Source organism: Schistocerca cancellata, chromosome 2 (assembly GCF_023864275.1).
Source record: "Schistocerca cancellata isolate TAMUIC-IGC-003103 chromosome 2, iqSchCanc2.1, whole genome shotgun sequence".
Taxonomy (NCBI): Eukaryota; Metazoa; Arthropoda; class Insecta; order Orthoptera; family Acrididae; genus Schistocerca; species Schistocerca cancellata.
In genome coordinates this window covers 72,114,512-72,137,261 of record NC_064627.1, presented here as the reverse complement: position 1 = coordinate 72,137,261, position 22,750 = coordinate 72,114,512, and the positions used below count along the sequence as shown (strand labels likewise).

Here is a 22,750-nt window from a genome sequence, read left to right as displayed (position 1 = left end):
CTCCTGCTTCTGTGCCCTGTAGTAGTGACTCTACACCGGCCCGGCTGTCACTCTGTGGCCACTGAATTGGGAGCCCTACATCTCTTCCTCCTCATGACTGTCCTCCAATGGAATGTTCACAGCCTTCGGTCCCACAATCCCCTTGTACTCTGCCTTCGGAAAATGAAATTGCGCCCTCATGACTGCTTTGAGCTTTCACATTACTTACTGATTCCTTTTTGACCTTCCACTTGAGGTCGGCATTCCATCTTGTGGGGGTGTCATGCTGCTCATACAGGATGACATCCATAATCAACCAATCTCCCTGACCACTCGTCTTCAAGCTGTTGCCGTTCACCTTTTCCTTCCCTGCCTGACTTTTTCCCTCTGTACCATTTATGTCCCTTGGTCATTCGATGTCACCAGGGCAGACTTCCTTCAGCTTATTGTGCAGCTACACTCCCCATTTTTGCTACTGGGTGACTTTAACGCGCATCATCCCCTTTGGGTTTCTCCCAGGACCTGTCAGAGAGGTGCCCTCTTGGCTGACCTTCTTAACCAATTTAACCTCTTCTGCCTTAACATGGGAGCACCCACTTTCCTTTCCGACTCTTCGCACACCTATTCCCCTTTGGACCTATCCTTTTGCACTGCCCAGCTTTCCAATCGTCTTGAGTGGTCTGTTCTTTCTGAGACCTACTCGAACAACCATTTCCCATGGGCTCTCCGTTTGCTGACTCCGGCACCATCCGCGTGCACACCCAAATGGCAGCTTACTAAGGCTGACTGGCAGCTTTACTCCTCCCTGGTGACCTTCGAAGAACAAGATTTCCCTTGTTGTGATGACCAGGTGGACTATCTCACCAATATTATCCTTACTGCTACAGAACGTTCCATGCCTCGCACTTCCTCTTTAACGCATCATGTCCCTATCCCTGGTGGTCTGAGGCATGCCGCGATGCAATTCGCACATGGAGACGTACTCTCTATGGTTTTAACTATCGTCCTATGATGGAAAACTGCATTCATTGTAAACAGATATGTGCAAAGTGTTGTCGCGTTCTTTGGGGTAACAAACGAGCTAGCTGGCTGTCATTCACTAGTTCTTTTAACAGTTCCACCCCTTCCTCTGACTTATAGGCCAACCTCAGGTGGTTTTCTGGGATCAATATCCATTCCCCAGTTTCCGGCCCCAAAGCAGCAGCGGTTATTATCAGCTGTCTCCAACACCTTGGGCCACCATTTTGTTGAAGTTTCGAGCTCTTCCCACTATCACCCTGCTTCCCTCCATTGGAAACAAGTGAAGTAGGCTCGGGAAATACCCTTCTCTTCTGCAATTCATGAGTGCTACAATGCCGCCTTTACTATGAGGGAGCTCGATCATGCTCTCAGTTCATCCCAATCCTCCGCCCCAGGGCCAGACACCATCCACATTCAGATTTTGCAGCACTATTCTCTTGTGGGCAAGCACTTTCTGCTTAACGCGTACAATGGCATCTGGGCAGTGGGCACATTTCCTGGACGTTGGTGTGAAGCCACCGTCATGCCCGTACCTCAGCCTGGCAAGGACAGAAACCTTCCTTTTAGCTACTGTCCTCCATCTCTCTTACCAGCGGTGTTTGCAGAGTGATGGAACATATGATTCATGCCCAGCTGGTATGGTGGCTCGAGTCTCTCAATTTACTGACGAATGCACAGTGTGGATTTCGAGCACGGCATTCTGCAGTCGACCATCTTGTTACTTTGTCCACTTTTGTCATGAATGGTATTCTGCGGAAATCCCAGACTGTGGCCATGTTTTTCGATTTGGAGAAAGTCTACGACACATGCTGGAGAACTGGTATCCTCCGTACTCTTTACACTTGGGGCTTCCATGGCCGCCAGCCCTGTTTCCTCCAGGCATTTTTAAAAGATAGAGTTTTCAGGGTGCATGTGGGTTCTGTCCTGTTGGACACCTTTATCCAGGAAAACGGTGTGGCTCAGGGTTCTGTACTAAGTGTTGTCCTCTTTGCTGTCGCCACTAACCATATCATGGCCTGTGTCCCACCAGGCATCTCTGGCTTCATTTTTGTTGATGATTTTGCCATTTATTGCAGTTCTCCACTTACCTGTCTCACTTAGTGGCGTCTTCAGTGATGTCTTGATCATCTTTACTACTGGAGCATTGACAATGGCTTTTGCTTTTCCACTGACAAATCCGTCTATGAATTTCTGGCGACACAAGTGGTTCCTCCCACCATCTTTACATCTTGGGCTTGTTGCTCTTCCATTAATTGAAACTGTGAAATTCCTGGGGCTCATGCTCGATAGGAAACTCCCTTGGTCCTCCCATGTGTCTTACCTGGCAGCCCGCTGTACACTGTTCCTCTGTCCTACATGTCCTCAATGGTACTTCCTGGGGTGCCAATCGAACCACCCTCCTCCATTTTTACCAGTCCCTTGTCTGTTCAAAATTCAACTATGGATGCTTTATTTATGTGTCTGCATGCCCATCCCTCTTACGCCGTCTCAACACTATCCACCATCTTGGCATCCATTTGGCTACAGGTGCCTTTTACACCAGCTCGGTTGAGAGTCTGTATGCTGAAGCTGTTGAACTGTCCCTATCCTACCGTTGTGACTTTCTCCTCAGCAGGTATGCATGCCGTTTGTCTGCCATGCGTGGCCACGCATTGTATGCCTCCTTCTTTGATGATTCGTTTGATCGTGAATATGGGGCTCATCCTTCTTTTCTGTTACCTCCTGAAGTCCACTTTCGACATTTGCTACAGCGGCTTAACTTAACACCACCTGCGCCTTTCCCAGTGGGTGTGAGCCCTTCACCATCTTGGCTTAGGGAAACGGCCCATGTTAACCTTGGCCATCATTCGCCTCCTAATGACACTACTCCAGCCTCGGTCTATCGCCTTCAGTTTCATGACCTCTGCATGGAACTTTGTGATAGTACCTTTGTATTCTCTGATGGCTCTCAGACTGACTGTGGGGTCGGTGTACCTTTGTCATTGGCACCTTTGTCTTTCGATATTAGCTTCCGACACATGCCTCAGTATTTACAGCTGAGCTTTTCGCCTTGTATCAGGCCATGGATTACATCCAGCAACATAGGCTTTTTCAATTGTGTCCTCTGTTCAGACTAACTCAGTGCCCCTAAAAGTCTCTGTGTGCTGTAAACTGCCCATTCGTTAGTGCAGCGGGTCCAGGAAAACTGTCAACTGCTCACTCTTGGTGGAGCCAGTAAGATGTTTCTGTTTGTTCCTGGTCATGTCGGTATGCCAGGAAATGAGGCTGCTGACACTGCTGCCAAAGCTGCAGTCCTAGTACCTCAGCCTGTGAGTACTTATGTTCCCTTCGATGATCTCTGTGTTGCTGTCTGTGAGGAGGTGGTGTCCCTTTGGCATCACCAATGGTCGTCCATTCACAGGAATAAGCTCCAGTTCATTAAGCCTCTCCCAGTGGCTTGGATGACCTCTCAGCTCTTCCGCTGGGAGGAGGTTATTTTAACTCAACTGTGTATTGGTCACTGCCTTTTTAGCCATCGTCATTTGCTAAGTTGTGCTACTCCACCACTTTGTACACATTGTGCCCAAGTTTTAACTGTCTGCCACTTCCTGACGGAATGTCCATTGTTTAACCTTTTATGTTCCCATTTGAGTTTGCAGTCTGAGTTATCGGCCATTGTAGCAAATGTTGTGCAGGCTGTTGACCACGTTTTACTTTTTATCTGCCAAAGCAGTATGGCAAAGGCCATTTAATTTTTAGTTTTTGACCTCTTTGTCTGTATGGTGTCTTTTTTAACCCTTTTTCCACATGCCTGTTTTTAGCTGTCTTCTATTATGTCAATTGGGACTGATGTATAATCATTTTTTAACACCTCTCTGTCTTCGTGTTCTATAGTTTTGACTTGGACGCGTATGACCCCAGTTGTTTTTGCACCCTAAAGCACAACAAAACCAAACCAATCAATTTTCAAGTTTCCCTTCACAAAGGAAGATGCAGGAGTACTATACCAGTTCAATTACTTCCATATTTCATTGAGATTTGTGTGTTTTAGATTCTTCTAACATATTCTGAACTTACATGTGATGAGGTATCTCAAATAGACAGACCCCATGTATTCCAACCAATGTTGTAATATGTCTTGCACCAGTTGAGGTGAAATGAGAACACAGCCCACATAATCAATGTAGAACAGTTTTATTGAAAAGAATATAAACCAGAATGGTGTTCTGTTAGAGAAAACCTCAGTACTACAATGGGTTATGAAAGTTCATGTTCAACACAAAATTTATACAGGTCTGAATTTAGGATGAAGGCCATAATGATGAAACATTCAAGGCTTAATATTCACTCAGAAGTTAAAAAATGTTGTGAAGGTTGATGGCCAGTAACAAGTTCCTGGTTGTCCCCTAAGCAGTAGCCAAGTCCTGGGGAGGGTAAAGGGCAGACACTGGCAGTTCCGTTGATAAGTGGTGGCTGGGGCAGCAGTGTATCGTACATGGTGAAGGTTCCAATCAAGACTCTGATTGAAGGACTGTAGATTCAGTCATTGCCTGGCCCAGAGCTCGAGAGGAGGAGGTCACATAGGGATACTGGATGAACTATTTGTGACTCTGTGGCCCGCATGAGCAAATAGGTCCATGGGGCCAGTGCCCTCCACAAGTGCTGACGCTACCACCTGCTGGTCTAGCCAGCATATGTGATTGAAGGTCTGTCTTCGTCTGGTGTAACTCCTCCTGGGTTTGGCTTCTTGCATGCCACAGGTGTAAGAGAGGTCATACGTTTGTGGGATGAATGGCCAATACATCACACATTGATTCCAAAAACATAGGTAAAGTGACACTTATTGCCCCATTTATGTGATATCCTGGAAACCATGGATCAATGCAGTCAGCTTGATCAGTAAGCTGTGACTACCATAAAACATTTGTCTCAGTACCATATCAAAAGAGCAATCATTTTGGGGGCAGAAAACAAAAATTGTGACTTGTTTAAAGATTTATTGATATGAAGGATGCAGCATATTTCCTTTGATGGCGAATATTCAAAAGAAGTAAAAATAATGTCATGTATGTCCCAGGTGGGTGTATTGGAACCCTTTCTGTTTAATGCACTGGCAGACAGTATTGGTGGTAGCCTCAGTCTTTTTACAGGTGATGCATTATCTATAATTATGTATGATCTGGAAAAAAGCTCTTCAAAGTACACTCAGATATTCTTAATATTTCGAAGTGATACCAATATTAAATGTAAATGTAAATGTTGTGTGACTAGGGCCTCTGTCGGGTAGACTGTTTGCCAGATGCAAGTCTTTTGATTTGACGCCACTTCGCCGACTTGTGTGTTGATGGAGGTGAAATGATGATTAGGACAACACAACACACAGTCCCTGAGCGGAGAAAATCTGTGATCTAGCCGGGAATCGAACCCGGGCCCTTAGGATTGACATTCTGTTGCACTGACCCCTCAGCTACTGGGGGCAGACATACCAAGATATAAACAGTGGTTTGAAGTTCTGAAAAATAAAGTTGTCCGCTTCACGAAATGCAAAAATGTAGTTTCCTGTGACTACAGTCTGCAATATTGTCAATTACAATTGGTCAGCTGTTACAAATGCTTCATTTAACAATTTGCAGGGATGTGAAATGGAACGGCCACATAAAAGCCATAAATAAAACAGGTTGCAGACTTTGTTTCATTGGTAGGATACTGGGAAAATAGAGTCCATCTACAGAGGAGATGGTTTACATTATCCCAATTCGAAGGTTACTCTAGTGGATGTAGAACCCATATGCAGTTGGTCTAACTGAAGGTATTGAATTCTTACAACAAAGGACAGTGCAAAAGGTGACAGGATTCTTCAACTCCCACAAGAGTGCCAAGAAATACTGAAAAACTTGAGTTAGCAGGCATTTTATTTTATTTTTTTTTTCCTTCCCATCAGTCTTATGACTGGTTTGATGTGATGTGGTCCACCACAAATTACTCTCTTGTGCTAAATTTTTCATCTCAGAGTAGCACTTTCAACCTTCATTCTCAGTTATTTGCTGGATGTATTCCAATCTCTCTCTTCATCTACGGTTTTTGCCCTCTACAGCTCCCTCTACTACCATGGAAGTCATTTCCTCATGTCTTAACAGATGTCCTATCATCCTGTCCCTTCTCCTTATCAGTGTTTTCCACATGTTCCTTCCCTCTCCATTTCTGCGCAGAACCTCCTCATTCCTTACCTTATCAGTCCACCTAATTTTCAACATTTGTCTGTAGCAACACATTTCAAATGCTTCGATTCTCTTCTGTTCCGGTTTTCCCACAGTCCATGTTTCACTACCATACAATGCTGTACTCCAGACGTACATTCTCAGAAATTTCTTCCTCAAATTAAGACCAATATTTGATATTAGTAGACTTCTCTTGGCCAGGAATGCCATCTTTGTCATTGCTAGTCTTCTTCTGATGTTCTCCTTGCTCCATCCATCATGGATAATTTTACTGCCTAGGTAGCAGAATTCCTTAACTTCATCTACTTCGTGACCATCAATCCTGATGTTTTCTCACTGTTCTCATTTCTAGTACCTTTGATTTACTCTCAGTACATACTCTGTACTCATTAGATTGTTCATTCCATTCAGCAGATCATATAATTTGTCTTCACTTTCACTCAAGATACCAGTGTCATCGGCGAATCATATCGTTGATAGATATCCTTTCACCTTGCATTTTAATTCCACTCCTGAACCTTTCTTTTATTTCCATGATTGCTCCCTTGATGTACAGATTGAACAGTAAGGTCAAAAGGCTACATACTTGCTCTTACACTCTTTTTAATATGAGCACTTTGTTCTTGGTCATCAACTCTTATTATTCCCTCTTGGCTGTTGTACATATTGTATATGACCCGTCTCTACCTATAGCTTACCCCTACTTTTTTCAGAATTTCGAACGTCTTGCACCATTTTACATTGTCGAACAATTTTTCCGGTCAACAAATCCTATGAACATGTCTTTAGCCTTGCTTTCATTATTAACTACAATGTCAGAATTGACTCTCTCATGCCTTTATCTTTCCTCAAGCCAAACTGATCGTCATCAAGCACATCCTCAATTTTCTTTTCCATTCTTCTGTACATTATTCTTGTTAGCAACTTGGATGCGTGAGCTGTTATGCTGATTGTGTGATAATTCTTGCACTTGTCAGCTCTTGCCATCTTCGGAATTGTGTGAATGATGCTTTTCTGAAAGTCAGATGATATGTCGCCAGACTCATACATTCTACACACCAACCTGAATAGTCATTTTGTTGCTACTTCCCCAACAGTTTTAGAAATTCTGATGGAATGTTATCTATCCCTTCTGCCTTATTTGATATTAAGTCCTCCAAAGCTCTTTTAAATTCTGATTCTAATACTGGAACCCCTATCTCTTCTAAGTCAACTCCTGTTTCTTCTTCTAAACCACCAGACAAATTTTCTCCCTCATAGAGGCTTTCAATGTATTCTTTCCACATATCAGCTCTATCCTCTGCATTTAACAGTGAAATTCCCATTGCACTCTTAATGTTACCACCCTTACTTTTAATGTCACAGAAAGTTTTTTTGACTTTCTTGTATGCCGAGTCTGTCCTTCTGACAATGATTTCTTTTTGGATGTCTTCACATTTTTCTTAAAGCCATTTTGTCTCAAGATACCAGTGTCATCGGCGACTAAAATCTTCCTATTTATTTCATTCCTCAGTGACTTGTGCTACTCTATTCCCGAGTTACCTGGAACATTTTTGCACTTCCTCCTTTCATTGATCACTTGAAGTATTTCTTCTGTTACCCATAGTTTCGCCCTTTTTAGAGATGTCCATTCCTCTTCAACTGTACTGCCTACTGAGCTATTCCTTATTGCTGTATCTATAGCCTTAGAGAACTTCAAGTGTATCTCGTCATTCGTTAGGACCTCCGTACCCCACTTCTTTGCATATTGATTCTTCCTGACTAATGTCTTAAACTTCAACCTACTCTTCAACACCACTATATTGTGATCTGAGTCTATATCTGCTCCTGGGTACACCTTACAATCCGGTATCTGATTTCAGAATCTCTCTCTGACCATGATGTAATCTAACTAAAATCTTCCTGTATCACCTGGTCTTTTCCAAGTATACCTCCTCCTCTTGTTATTCTTGAACAGTGTATTCGCTATTAATAGTCGAAACTTATTACCAAACTCAATTAGTCTTTCTTCTCTCTCATTCCTTGTCCCAAGCCCATATTCTCCTGTAACCTTTTCTTCTTCCCCGTAAAGGGGGATGAAAATCTAATAGTCTTGGAGGGCTGGAATGCAGTTGAAGGGGGAAGAGTAGAAGAAAAGAAAAGAAAAGAAAAGGATATTGAAAAGAAAATGATATTGCATTACCCTTTCAATATCCTCATACACTTTCTCCATCTCTTCATCTTCAGCTTGTGATGTCGGCATGTATACCTAAACTATCATTGTCGGTGTTGGTTTGCTGTCTATTCTGATAAGAACAACCCTGTCACTGAACTGTTCGCAGTAACACATTCTCTGTCCTACGTTCCTTTTCATAACGAATCCTACTCTTGTGATACCAATTTCTGCTGCTGTTATTATCCTATACTCATCTGACCAGAAGTCCTTGTCTTCTTTCCACTTCACTTCACTGACCCCTACTATATCTAGATTGAGCCTTTGCATTTCCCTTTTCAGATTGTCTAGTTTCTCTACCACATTCAAGCTTCTGACATTCCACACCCCGACTCATAGAACGTTATCCTTCCCTTGATTATTCAATCTTTTTCTCATGGTAACCTCCCCCTTGGCAGTCTTCCCAGAGATCCGAATGGGGGACTACTCTGGAATCTTTTTCCAATGGAGAGATCATCATGACACTTCTTCAGTTACAAGCCACATGTCCTGCGGATACATGTTACGTGTCTTTAATGCAGTGATTTCCATTGCCTTCTGCATCCTCATGCTGTTGATCATTGCTGATTCTTCCGCCTTTGGGGGCAGTTTCCCACCCCTAGGATAAGAGTGCCCTGACCCTCTGCTCGCTCCTCCTCCCTCTTTGACAAGGCTGTTGGCAGAATGAGGGTGACTTCTTATGCCAGAAGTCTTGGGGCACCAATGCTGATTATTTATCAAAATTTAAGCAGCTGCAGGGTTTGAATCTGGGACTGAAGACATTTTGATTATGAATCAAAGATGCTACCCCTAAACCAAGGGTACATTTGAAGATAAATGTCAACTATCACACAAAAGTCTACTTACAAAGTTCCAAGAACCAATACAAAGTGAACATTCCACAAAAATACTACAACTGCCTGTATATAACTCCCACAGAAACAACAATGTTAGAATAGTTACAACAAGCACATAAGCATTTCAGCAATCGTTCTTCTCTCACTCCGTATGAATTGAAAAAGAAGATACTGTGGCATATATTCTTAGGTGTGCATTTCACAGTGACTTGTGTAGAGTGGATAAAGATGTAAAAGTGCAAACTACCGTATTTACTCGAATCTAAGCCGCACTTGAATCTAAGCCGCACCTGAAAAATGAGACTCGAAATAAAGGGAAAAAACATTTCCCGAATCTAAGCCGCACCTGAAATTTGAGACTCGAAATTCAAGGGGAGAGAAAAGTTTTGGGCCGTGCCTCCAAATCGAAACAAAGTTGGTCCATTGTAATATGAGACACAATTTAGGTCGAATGAATGACGATACAGTTACAGTAGTTTGGTTCGAGTCGTAAGCTTAGCAGTTAAGCTTTACCAGGTAGCCATTGCTACGTGTCAGGCGCTCCGTCCGTATTTATACGGGTACCCTTCCTTTTTCACGTGCTTCGTCTGGTTTGAATCGATTGCTTATTTTGCTTTGAGCTGACAAGTGCCGTTTTCTTTGTTATAGGTGTTTGCGTCACTCTTAAGCTGAAAATGCATTACTGCACTGTGTCACACATTGTTTGTCGCATTCTGATAGTGCGTGTTTACGGCCTGTCGCGGCTCGCGGCATGGCTTGCTTTTGTGTGCGCTACCGCCGCGTACAATTAAAAAAAAAAAGTGAGGAATCGTCTCATTAGCGAAACAATGGCAAGAGACTGCTATTTGTTGTTACTTACACTGCTGCTTTCTTTGATAATGATCAACAAGAATCAAATAATAGACTGCGTATGATAGAACATGTTCTGAACGAGAGTTAGGCGAAAATCTTTGCGGCCGCTTCTTTATTACATCAAATTCTGCACGGAAATTAGAGTCATTTTAGATTTAAAAATCTAGTCATTTGCCGTGCTTCATTTCTGACTGTATCACTGTTAGGCATAAGAATAATACGAATATAAACATGACACGATATGTATATTCTTCCGCGTTTGCTGTTGTCTCACTCTAGTTTCGTAGTTTATTAGGCAGACAGGATTTAAATGAGAGAGCAGCAAACACGAAAGAATACATGGCAAAATGTTTATACCCGTATTATTCTTATGGTGAAGAGAATACTGTATGTGATTCAAATTTCATCAGGTTCCTATTAGCAATCATCTCTTCTCACAGATAGGAAAAAATTCAGAACGTAGAGTTGGCCATATCGACAAACATCCCAAACAGTCTTGCCAGTCAGATTTTCGTAGTACACTGAAATTGTGCTACATTCGAAGATGAACAATACGGAATTTGTATTTACCTCGTTGGATAATGTATGAAAATGCAGTGGTCGAAACTTGCGGCGGAGAAAAAAAACTCGTCTTCCACTTTTTTTTTTTAAATTTATTTACTGACGCAGAGGTTTTGGCGTCAGTATTTATCTTTGTGCCTACAGAGCATGCGTGCGTAGTGCTACATATATTCGACGGCAGAAGTTAGTAGTGGCGGCACGTACCAACATTTTTTATAACTTCCGCTTGCTTTGCACTCGATTCTAAGCCGCAGGCGGTTTTTTGGATTACGAAAACCGGAAAAAAAGTGCGGCTTAGATTCGAGTAAATACGGTAGATGAGCTAATTCTGTGTTTAAGCCACAAGGCTCATTTTCAGCAAGAGATAATCCAAATAACCACCAACTATTCAGATTTAGATTTCCCATTGTTTTCATTCTTTACTGGAGGTAAATGCTGGAATGGTTCCCTTGAGAAGTCACACTCTGTCTCCCACCCAGTCCTTACCCGTATCATGCTTATGTTCAGTGTTGCTGTAGCAACATAATGCCGCAAACATGTAATTTGTGTTTTACTTTACATCTGCACCTACATCTGTGCTCCACAAGCTATACTGTCGTGTGTGGCGGAGGCTACTTTGTGTACAACTATCACTTTCCCCCTTTACTGTTTCAATTGTGAATGGTTCACAGGAAAAACAGTTGTTGGTAAGCCTCCATGTGAGCTTGAATCTTTCTCATTTTATCTTCATGGTCTTTTGGTGGATATTTTTTTTTGTGGATACATGTAGGAGAAAACAAAATATTTGTTGACACTTTAGGAAATGTACACTCTCAAAAATTTAACAGTATACCACACTGTGATGCAGAATGCCTCTCGTGCATTGTGTGCCACTTTAGTTGGTTGATCATGTCCATGATGCTTTCGTGCTTACTAACTGTACCTATAACAAAACAAGCTGCTTTTCTTGAGATCTTCTCTGTTTGCTCTGCAATCCTGTCTGGTATAGATCCCTCACTGATGAGCAACATTCAAGTATTTAAGGTTTTCCAAGCTACATCCTTTTTGGTGGACTAAATTTTCTGTGGACTCTTCCAGTGAATCTATCTGGCACCTGCCTTTATTGTGATTAGTTTTCTGTGGTTGTTCCACATTAAGTCACTCTGTACACATACTCCTAAATATTTTATGGAAGTAACTGCTTCCACTGATAGTTCTGCAATTGTGCAGTTATACAATAATTTGTCCTCCTGTCTATGTATATGCAGTGTATTACATTTGTTTATGTTGAGAGTCAAGTGCCATTATTGCACCATACACTGGTCCTCAGAAGGTCTTCCTGCATTTTGCTACAGTTTTCTGCATTGAGATTTCTATATATACAACAGCATCATTTGTGAAAAGCCTCATAGAACTTACAGCATTGTCTACTTTGTCATTTATGTGTATTATGAAAAGAAATGGCCCTCTTGTGATATGGCCAAAGTTACTTTTATGTCTGGAGACTTCTCTCCATTGAGAATGACATGCTGTGTTCTGTTTGTTAGAAACTCTTCAATCAAATCACACAGTTGGTTGCTCATATTTTGATTATTAGATGGCAGTGTGGAACTGTATTCAACACCTTACTGAAGTCAAGGAACAAGGCATCTGTTTAGGCACCTGTATCTACTGCTTTCATGATCTCATGGGTGGAGACAGTGAGCTGGAATTCACATGATTGTTGTTTTCAGAACCCATGTTGATCCCTACAGAGATTTTCGTTCTCCAGAAATATCATAATACGCAAGCATGAAACATGTTCTAAAATTCTACAACAGATTGGACCCAGAGTTTTGTGCATGATTTTGACAACTCTCCTCGAAAATGGGAGTAATCTGTTCTTTTTTCCAATCATCAGGAACATCTCACTCCTTCAGACCCCCCTGCGGGTCCGTGGTAAGAATAGGCCCGAGGTATTCCTGCCTGTCGTAAGAGGCGACTAAAAGGAGTTTCAACCATTTCGGCATTCCATGTGATGGTCCCCCTTGGGGTTTGACCTCCTTTTTTCAAAATTCTACAGAAGTACGAACCTTTTGGGGAAGGACGCCTTACGTGGTGTATCACTGGTCCTCAGTGCACTAAGACCTTGGCACTCAGCAGTGTAACGGCGTTGTAACCACACCCACTATTCCTCAAATTGGGCCTCAACACCTGATGGGTTGTACAAGTTACGCCCATAGTGCGTCCCCATCTGCACCTACGATCATGATGGACTTTCCATGGCACCCGAAATCCAGCACGGTAGCCAGCCCGTTGTGGTGGGGTCGTCATGTACCCTCTAGGTTGTAGCCCCCTGACAACACACGGATCGTGTGTTGTCAGGGTTTTCTGGTTCTGCTGCCCTTTCTTTCTCCCTTGGCCACTCCCTGGGAGGAAGGACAGGCCCGCCGGCTTGGGGCGAAGTACTTCCCCCGCTATTTAGTCTATTCTCGGACCGATGGGGGGACGTTCGCCACCTCCAAGCCCATGTTCTTTGTCCAGCACATCGAGGACATCTTCGGAGAAATCGAGGCTCTCAGTAAAATGCATTCGGGGTCCATTCTTATAAAGACCGCCTCCGCCACACAGTCGGCGGTGCTCCAGGCGTGCGACCGACTAGGGGACATCCCAGTGTCCATTGTCCCGCATCTGGCACTGAATAGGACGCAGGGGGTTATTTTTCATCGGGACCTCCTGCTGCAATCTGATGAGGAGCTTAGGGCCAACCTGGAGTGCCGAGGTGTGCATTTCGTCCGGCGAGTTCAGCGCGGCTCCAAAGACCGTCGCATCGACACCGGAGCCTTTATCCTCGCCTTCGAGGGGGACGTTCTCCCGGAGAAGGTAAAGGTGATGTGCTACCGGTGCGACGTGCAACCTTACGTCCCGCCTCCTATGCGCTGCTTTCGGTGTTTGCACTTTGGGCACATGTCATCACGGTGTGAGGCTGAGCCCCTTTGTGGCGATTGCGGACGTCCTCTTCGTGAGGAACATACATGCGCCCCACCACCTCGGTGCGTCAATTGTCCTGGCATCCACTCGCCTAGATCTTTAGACTGCCCCGCATATCAGAAGGAGAAGAAGATTCAAGAATTAAAAACTTTGGATCGTCTCTCTTATTCTGAGGCCAGGAAGAAGTATGACCACCTCCATCCCGTGATGTTGACAACTTCGTTTGCCTCAGTTGTGTCCACTCCTTCCACAGTATCCTCACCCCTATCCTGTCCCCCCCCCCCCCCCCCCCCCCCACCTCCTCACCCCATCCGGGGTCTATGCCTCCGCCTCCCACATCCCTTCCTTCCAAATCCTCTTCCCTCGGGGCCCCTGCCCCCTCTGCCCCAGGGGCCACCCTTCCTCCACCTCCTCCTCCCCCTCCGCCACCTGAGAAGCGATCCTCTTCTCAGGCGTCCATCGGGGAAACGTTCCGGACCCCGGCTTCCGAGGTCCGGCGTTCCAAAACGGACCCCGCGCGTGAGGACCTTCTTCGGGTCCAGCCTACCATCCCCGTGCCTCATCGGACTTCCAAGAAGAGCCTCCAAGAAGAAATCTTTATCCCCCTCTCCAACCCGGCGCGTTTCGTCTGACGCTCCATCTGTGAGTCACTGCTCCCGGCCGTCCTCAGTTTCGCCGGGACGCTCTGCTGCCAGGTGCTCAGCTGGCCTCTCGTCGGCGACTGATGCTGCCCCTCCTACGCAACCCGGGAGAGCGGCTGCCGCTGACGACGACTCGCTGGAACAGGATCCGCCTCCCGCCGGTTGTAGCGTTGTTCCCTTCAAACCTGGCCCTCTGCGGCCGTCGAGGTGACCAGCTCTTCACCCGTTTCGTTCCCTCTCTTTTATGACTAGCGATGGCTTTGTTACATTGGAACATAGAGGTATTCGATCTAATCGGGAGGAATTACAACTGCTCCTCTGCCTGCACTGTCTGCTCGTCCTTGGTCTCCAGGAAACCAAGTTGTGCCCAACTGACCGTATTGCTTTTACCCACTATACCTCGGAGCGGTCTGACCTCCCCCCTGTGGATGCTATTCCAGCTCATGGTGGGGTCATGTTGCTCGTTCGGGACGATGTCTATTACCATCCCATCCCATTGACCACCCCACTCCAAGCAATAGCTGTCCGTATTACTCTTTCTGCCTTTACTTTTTCTGTTTGTACCGTCTACACTCCATCGTCATCCGCAGTTAGTCGGGCTGACATGGTGCACCTGATTATTCAGCTTCCTCCGCCGTTTTTATTGTTTGGCGACTTCAATGCCCATCATCCCCTTTGGGGCTCTCCTGCATCCTGTCAGTGAGGCTCCCTCTTGGCGGATGTCTTCAACCATCTCAATCTTGTCTGCCTCAGTACTGGCGCCCCGACTTTCCTCTCGGACTTACTCATACCTACTCCCACTTGGACCTCTCGATATGTTCTACCACTCTTGCCTGTCGGTTCGAGTGGTATGTCCCTTCTGACACCTATTCGAGCGACCACTTCCCCTGTGTCGTTCGTCTCCTGCACCACACCCCATCCCCACGTCCTTCGAGCTGGAACATACCGAAAGCTGACTGGGGACTTTACTCCTCCCTGGTGGCCTTTCTGGACCACGATTTTCTCAGTTGTGACAGTCAGGTCGAATACCTCACGGGTGTTATCATCAATGCTGCCGAACGTTCCATTCCTCGTACTGCCTCTTCTTCACGTCGCGTTTCCATCCCCTGGTGGAATGAGGCTTGTCGAGACACTATCCGTGCTCGACGACGTGCTTTACGCACCTTTTGCCGCCATCCTACGCTGACAAATTGTATTGGATGCAAACGACTCTGAGCGCTATGCCGTAGAGTCATCAAAGACAGCAAAAAAGCTTGTTGGGCCTCTTTCACCAGCTCCTTTAACAGTTTTATTCCCTCTTCTGTCGCCTGGGGTGGCCTGCGCCGGCTGTCGGGCATTAAGGCCCACTCCTAGGTACCTGGCCTGACTTCAGGTGGTGAGGTCTTTGTTGATCCTGTTGATATCTCCAACGCCTTCGGCCGCTTTTTTGCGGAGGTTTCAAGCTCCGCCCATTACCACCCTGCCTTCCTTCCCAGGAAAGAGGCAGAAGAGGCTCGGCGACCTTCCTTCTACTCACTGAATCTCGAGCGTGCACTTGCACTGTCCCGGTCCTCTGCTCCGGGGCCAGATGTCATTCACGTTCAGATGCTGGCACACCTTTCTCCAGCAGGCAAAAGCTTCCTTCTTCGTACCTACAATCGCGTCTGGACCGAAGGTCAAGTCCCCATGCGTTGGCGTGACACCGTCGTAGTTCCTATACCCTATAGGATAGACACCTTCCTTCTAGTTACTGTCCCATTTCACTTACAAGCTGTGTCTGTAAGGTGATGGAGCGCGTGGTTAACGCTCGGTTAGTTTGGATTCTTGAATCTCGACGGCTACTTACGAATGTGGCTTTCGTCGCCGCTGCTCCACTGTTGACCACCTTGTGACCTTGTCGACATTCATCATGAACAACTTTTTGCGAAAGTGCCAAACGGTCGCCGTGTTCTTTGATTTGGAGAAGGCTTATGATACCTGTTGGAGAGGAGGTATCCTCCGCACTATGCACAGGTGGGGTCTACGCGGTCGCCTGCCCCTTTTTATTGATACCTTTTTAACAGATCAAAAGTTTAGGGTACGTGTGGGTTCCGTATTGTCAGACGTCTTCCTCCAGGAGAACGGAGTGCCTCAGGGCTCCGTCTTGAGCGTAGCCCTTTTTGCCATAGCGATCAATCCAATTATGGATTGCATTCCACCTAATGTCTCAAGCTCTCTTTTTGTCAATGACTTCGCGGTCTACTGCAGTGCCCAGCGAACATGCCTCCTGGAGTGCTGCCTTCAGCGTTGTCTAGACAGCCTATACTCATGGAGTGTGGCAAATGGCTTCCGGTTCTCTGAAGAGAAGACGGTTTGCATCAACTTTTGGCGATATAAAGCATTCCTTCCGCCATCCTTACATCTCGGTCCCGTTGTTCTCCCATTCATGGAAACAACTAAGTTTCAAGGGCTCACACTGGACAGGAAACTTTGTTGGTCTCCACATGTCTCTTATTTGGCTGCCCGTTGTACACGTTCCCTTAATGTCCTCAGAGTTCTTAGTGGTTCATCTTGGGGAGCAGATCGCACTGTCCTGCTTCACTTGTATCAGTCCATAGTCCGATGAAAGCTGGATTATGGGAGCCTCGTCTACTCGTCTGCTCAGCCATCCCTCTTACGCCATCTCAACTCCATCCACCATAGGGGGTTACGTCTTGCGACCGGAGATTTCTACACTAGTCCTGTCGAGAGTCTTTATGCTGAAGCTACCGAATTACCATTGACCTACCGGTGCGACGTACTGCTTTTTCGGTATGCCTGCCGGCTGTTGTCAATGCCCGACCACCCCTCTTATCAGTCCTTCGCCGATTCTCTCGACCGTCAGTATGGGTTGTATGTGTCTGCCCTGCTGCCCCCTGGAGTCCACTTTCGTCGCCTGCTTCGACAATTGGATTTTGCCCTTGCTACCACCTTCAGAGAGGGTGAGAGCCCGACACCACCTTGGCTCCAGGCTCCGGTTCATGTTTATCTCGACCTCAGCTTGCTCCTGAAGGAGGGTACTCCGGTTGCAGTGTATCGCTCACGGTTTGTCGAACTTCGTGCGTGACTTGCCAGTCACACCTTTATTTACACTGATGGCTCCAAAACCGACGATGGTGTCGGCTGTGCCTTTGTCATCGGGGCCGTCACCTTTAACTACTGGCTCCTCGACCAATGTTCCAGCTTTACGGCCGAGCTTTTTGCTCTCCATCAGGCTGTTCAGTTTGCCCGCCGCCACCGCCATTCATCGTATGTACTCTGCTCTGATTCACTCAGTGCTCTTCAGAGCCTTGGAGCTCCATATCTGGTCCATCCCTTGGTGCAACGGATCCAGCAGTCCCTCCATTCCTTTGCTGAGGGTGGCTCTCCTGTCAGCTTTCTGTGGGTTCCCGGCCATGTAGGAGTGCCTGGGAATGAGGCTGCTGATGCTGCAGCCAAGGCTGCAGTCCTCCTGCCACGGCCAGCCTCCCATTGTGTCCCGTCATCTGACGTTAGTGGGGTTGTTTGTAAGAGGCTTGTGTCCTTGTGGTGGGTTACTTGGTCATCACTTCAAGGAAACAAGCTCCGGGCAGTAAAACCGTTCCCAACTGCTTGGACAACCTCCTCCCGACCATCTCGGCGAGAAGAGGTCCTTCTGACCAGGTTGCGGATTGGGCATTGCCGGTTTAGCCACTGCTACCTGCTCTCCGGTGACCCAGCCCCGCAGTGCCCTTGTGGTCATGCATTAACAGTGCTCCATGTTTTATTGTCGTGTCCCCGTTGTAGTCAATCTTGTGTTGTCCTGTCTCTGCCATCTACTTTACAGGATATTTTAGCGGATGACGCTCGAGCAGCTGCTCGTGTTCTTCGTTTCATTACTTTGACTGGATTGTCCCAAGACATCTAACTCTTTCACTTATTTTATCTGTATCTTTGTAAGAACTTTCTGGTGTCCCCCCCCCCCCCCTCCTCCCCTTGAGTTTTACTAGATTCTATGTGCTCTAACAATTGTGACTGGGCGCTAATGACCTCAGTAGTTGAGCGCCCTTAAAAAAAAAAACCACTCCTTCAGAGACCTATGATAGATCGCTGCTAGAAGAGGAGCAACTTCTTTCGCCTACTGTATGTAAAATCGTACTGGTATCCTGTCAGGTTCAGCCCCTGTTGAGTGATTTAAGTTGCTTTTGATCTCATGGTAACTTATTTTAACACTACAGTGCAATCTTTCTCTGTGAAATAATTTTGATAAAATGTTTTCATTATTTTGAACTCTTGGATCATCCTCCATTTCAATGCTATTATGGTCACAAAGTGTCTGGACAGACTGCTTCTATCCTTTTACTGATTAAATGTAACACCAAAACTTCTTGGGATTTTCTGTCAAGTTGGTAAACAGTATTTCACTTCCAGAATCATTAAACCCTTCATGAATTGCTATCCTTAAGCTAATTTCAGTTGTGTTAATATTTCATTGATGTGAGGCTTTGAGCATTTGTAAATATGTGGTGAAACTCTCTTTGCTTTTGTAGCAGCTTTCTAATGTGACTGTTGAACCCAGTGGGCCTTTTTCATTCCTCACAACTTTGGTCAGCACTTCCATGTGTATTTTACAGTGCTGTTGAACTGTGTCTGTTGATACTCAACATTGTTAGTGCTGGATCTCTCAGATAAGCTGAACTCTGTTTCTTCTGATTAGAACAGAAATCGAGGCATAATTTAAGATACATTTCAAAGCTTTTATATAGCAATAAATATATTTTTTCTTCCAGACTCCTTTGATGCTCTCCTGTACACCTAGAAGCATTACAATCCTAGGAGAAATGATATTTCAGAGAATGATGTCAAAAATAGCTTACCTTATTCTATATAGATATTTTTAAACAGGTGCATATGACTGCAGTTTGTCACTTAGTGGCTGGCTGTAGTTATGTTCCTATATATAACATATTTTCATGTTTTTTCTTTCTTATTTTATCTATGCAGGAGGAAGATCATACAAAGAATGAAGGGAACTTGCCAAATAATAAAACAGAAAGCCTGAAGAACCAAGACAGCTCCGTTAATAAGCGGCCAGTTCAGAAGGTTCCACCATCCAGGAATGGAGCAACAGTGACATTTCAGGATAATCGTGTTGGGCAGGGAGGAACTGTGTTAAATGGTACATGGAGTGATTATGGAGGAAAAAGTGTTGTGCAAGATACACAGGACACTTATTACATAAAACCAAACTCTCCCATCAAGACTTCAACCAGTATCACCCAAGTTCCTTCTTCAGCATCACCAGGCAGTCCTAGGTTGGTTACTACATCTTTAGGGTATGTCGGCAACATAGTTCCTGTTTCTACGAACCATCATAACAGATCAGCACCGACAGGAAATGGCAGTGGAAGCCCCAGGTCACCAAAAATAGGTACAAGTCGGACAGTCCCGTGGAACAGGGATGTGGCACCAGAGAAACTCAGTTTTACTATGAGGCGGGAATTTGACAAGGCTCGTGAAGAGGCAGAACTCATTGACCAGCTGAGGAGTGTAAGTATCTTGTAGATCAAACTCATTTTGATTTCCTCATGAAATTGAAAACAGTTCTACAATTATTGCACAACAAAGCATGGATTTGTTGTGACAGAAATGGTGTGGTAATTTCATTGAATATTATTCAGGAGCGCTGCAATTGTAAAAAAATTGTATTGTTGTAAATTAGTAATTTTAAATTAAGTATTTTTAGGAAAAAGTGTGTTACTTCTGTGGGAACTTAAACTATGTGATAAATGAGGAAAAAATAATAGTACTGGTTTTAATAGTGGCCAATGACAAAAAATGGTTATGTAGAAGTATATACAGTGTATTCTCCCTTTTCTGTGTTCCTTACAAACGTACCCAAAGGATTTTCATTATAAAAAATGTCTGCTGAACATATTGCTGCCTGTTAGGAGGTGGCATCTTAACAATTTGTGCAGAAGCAGTGCTGCTTTAGGTAGTGATAAAATGTTATGTGAAACAGTTTTAATGACACAGAAAGACTTTTACCCATAAAGGATGACCAGTTTTGACCCAGTGTCATTCATCTTCAAACCGTACTCGATAATGTGTGAAGACAATGGCACGGAGCAAGAACTGTGGATACCATCGTCTGATGTTGACTGCTGTTTGGTATGAAGATGGTCCACAATGGTCAAAACTGGTCACCACTCAGCTCTTCCAGTCAGCACTCCACCAGTTTGATGACATTCCTTAACATGTGACCATTGCTTCCTTGCTGTAGTTTGCCATAACTACAGCCTGCATAGTTATACGATCCAAGTAACCCATTCTACACTTCAAAAACTAATTTTTTTGACAGCCATGTCAGTGTAGCTTTTGTCAACTGGGAAAGCTTTATTCGGAGCCCACAATAGATACGCTAGACATGCTGTATCACTTAAATGTGTGTCATTCCATGAATGAATTCATTGCTCTCTGCTTGGCATCAGATTGTGCGTGTTCCACAATATGTAATAAGAACCAATTGGTCTTGGATGAAATTTTCCTTTTTGGATCATTTCTGTATTTCATTGTTATTTGTATGTTCTCATTATGAACTATTTGCGTAGTATGGTAATACATTGCATTATTGATTATTTGGGTGTTCATGGATTTTTTGGTCACTCAGTATTTACTAAAATTTAGAGAAAAGAAGCTCTGTTAGTAAAATTGGTGCTAGTGTTGCTCTTAAGAAAGGAGGGGAGATAGCTGAAGTAGAAGAAAGAAAGGTAAATATATCAAAGCATTGTAAAGGCTGGGCTGAAGGAGTTCTTAAGTCACGAAAGGATGTAATAGTCACCTTTGAATGTAAAAATATTAGGACTTGTGCACTGAAGCACACCACAGTAGTTGCCAACATATAAAAAACAATGACAGTGCTGTTGACTATAGATAAAACATTTTATCATAGATATTTTTGCAAAGTGTTATGTGTCACTCTTTACACAACAGCCCTTATTTAGCACCTTGTTTCACCAAAGATTCAGAGAAAATATAAGAAAAGATAAATAACAGAATCTTGAGTGGAAACAGTAAATTGAAACTGTATTAGGAGATTTGAACATTTAATAAATTAAGTAAAAATATGATTATGGTTGGAATAAGTAGTTTCAGAAGGGTATCCTCTAAAAATGATGATTTTCATATTACTTAACAGTTTGTCTTATTTTAAACATCATTTCAGAATAAGTTACATCATTGGACCTAGTAATTGGGAAGTTTATTCAGAATATTAGTAGGTTTTTATGTGTGTAATATTCTTTGTGCCCTCTCTTCCATCCTCCTCTGAGAGAGACCCAATGAGACTTTGCTCCTTACATTCTATGTTTCTTAATGAAAAATGAGCATTAGTGCACTAGGATTTAAAAATGGAAATCTATATTAAAACCAGGTTAATGTTAAACATATTGTGTTGCAAGATTTAATAGTTGTAATGCAATATACCAAGCTAATTTTTTTGATTTATCTCATGAATATTTACTGATTAATGATTATTGCAATAGTCTTTCTTTACTTTGATTAGAATGTGCATAAAAGTTTGAAAATTTTGTTACCTATCATGTAAATCTACTTGCATAGTTGAAACAGTTCTCTACTTGAGAAATGAACACATTATTACACAACTACAAGTAAAACAGCGGATATTTTGTCACACTGTAGAGATTATGTAACTGTGAGAAGTTTTCTAATTTTTGGTAATGTTAACAGGATACAGTAGTAAAAAACAAAGATGCTGTAATTTACCAAACGAGAAAGTGCTGGTAGATAGACACAATAAAAAACAGACAAACACACACACACACACACAAATTTCAAGCTTTTGCAACCCAAAGTTGATTCATCAGGAAAGAGGGAAGGAGAGGGAAAGACGAAAGGATATGGGTTTTAAGGGAAATGGTAAGGAGTCATTCCAATCCCGGGAGCGGAAAGACTTACCTTTGGGGGGGAAAAAAGGAGAGGTGTACACACACACACACACACACACACACAGACACAGGCAGACATATGTAAATGCCAATATATATGTGTGTGTGTGTGTGTGTGTGTGTGTGTGTGTGTGTGTACCTATCCTTTTTTCCCCATAAGGTAAGTCTTTCCGCTCCCGGGACTGGAATGACTCCTTACCATCTCCCTTAAAACCCACATCCTTTCATCTTTCCCTCTCCTTCCCTCTTTCCTGATGAAGCAACCTTGGGTTGCGAAAGCTTGAAATTTGTGTGTGTGTTTGTGTGTTTTTTATTGTGTCTATCTACCAGTGCTTTCTCGTTTGATAAGTTACAGCATCTTTGTTTTTTATGTATATTTTTCCCACGTGGAATGTTTACCTCTATTATATTCATAGGATACAGTAGTAAGATATATATGCTATGTTATATTCCTGCTAATGACAAGTTTGTTCGTATCCTACAGAGACGGTGCTTTGTAGACTACTATTTTTAGATAGCTACATGAAAAGCGCGCTTTTCTGTATTCTTGTTGATACTGATTTTAATTTTGTCATCATCT

General features: G+C 44.0%; 1 protein-coding gene across 1 annotated transcript in view; it reads left to right on the top strand.

Moving 5' to 3' along the window:
• LOC126150897 (leucine-rich repeat and calponin homology domain-containing protein-like) overlaps positions 1-22,750 on the top strand; it is a 193,687-nt gene that overhangs the window by 130,453 nt on the left and 40,484 nt on the right. The window contains exon 11 of the mRNA XM_049915906.1: positions 19,208-19,753. Within this exon, the coding sequence (XP_049771863.1) occupies positions 19,208-19,753 (546 nt within the window). The remainder of the gene's footprint in view (positions 1-19,207; positions 19,754-22,750) is intronic.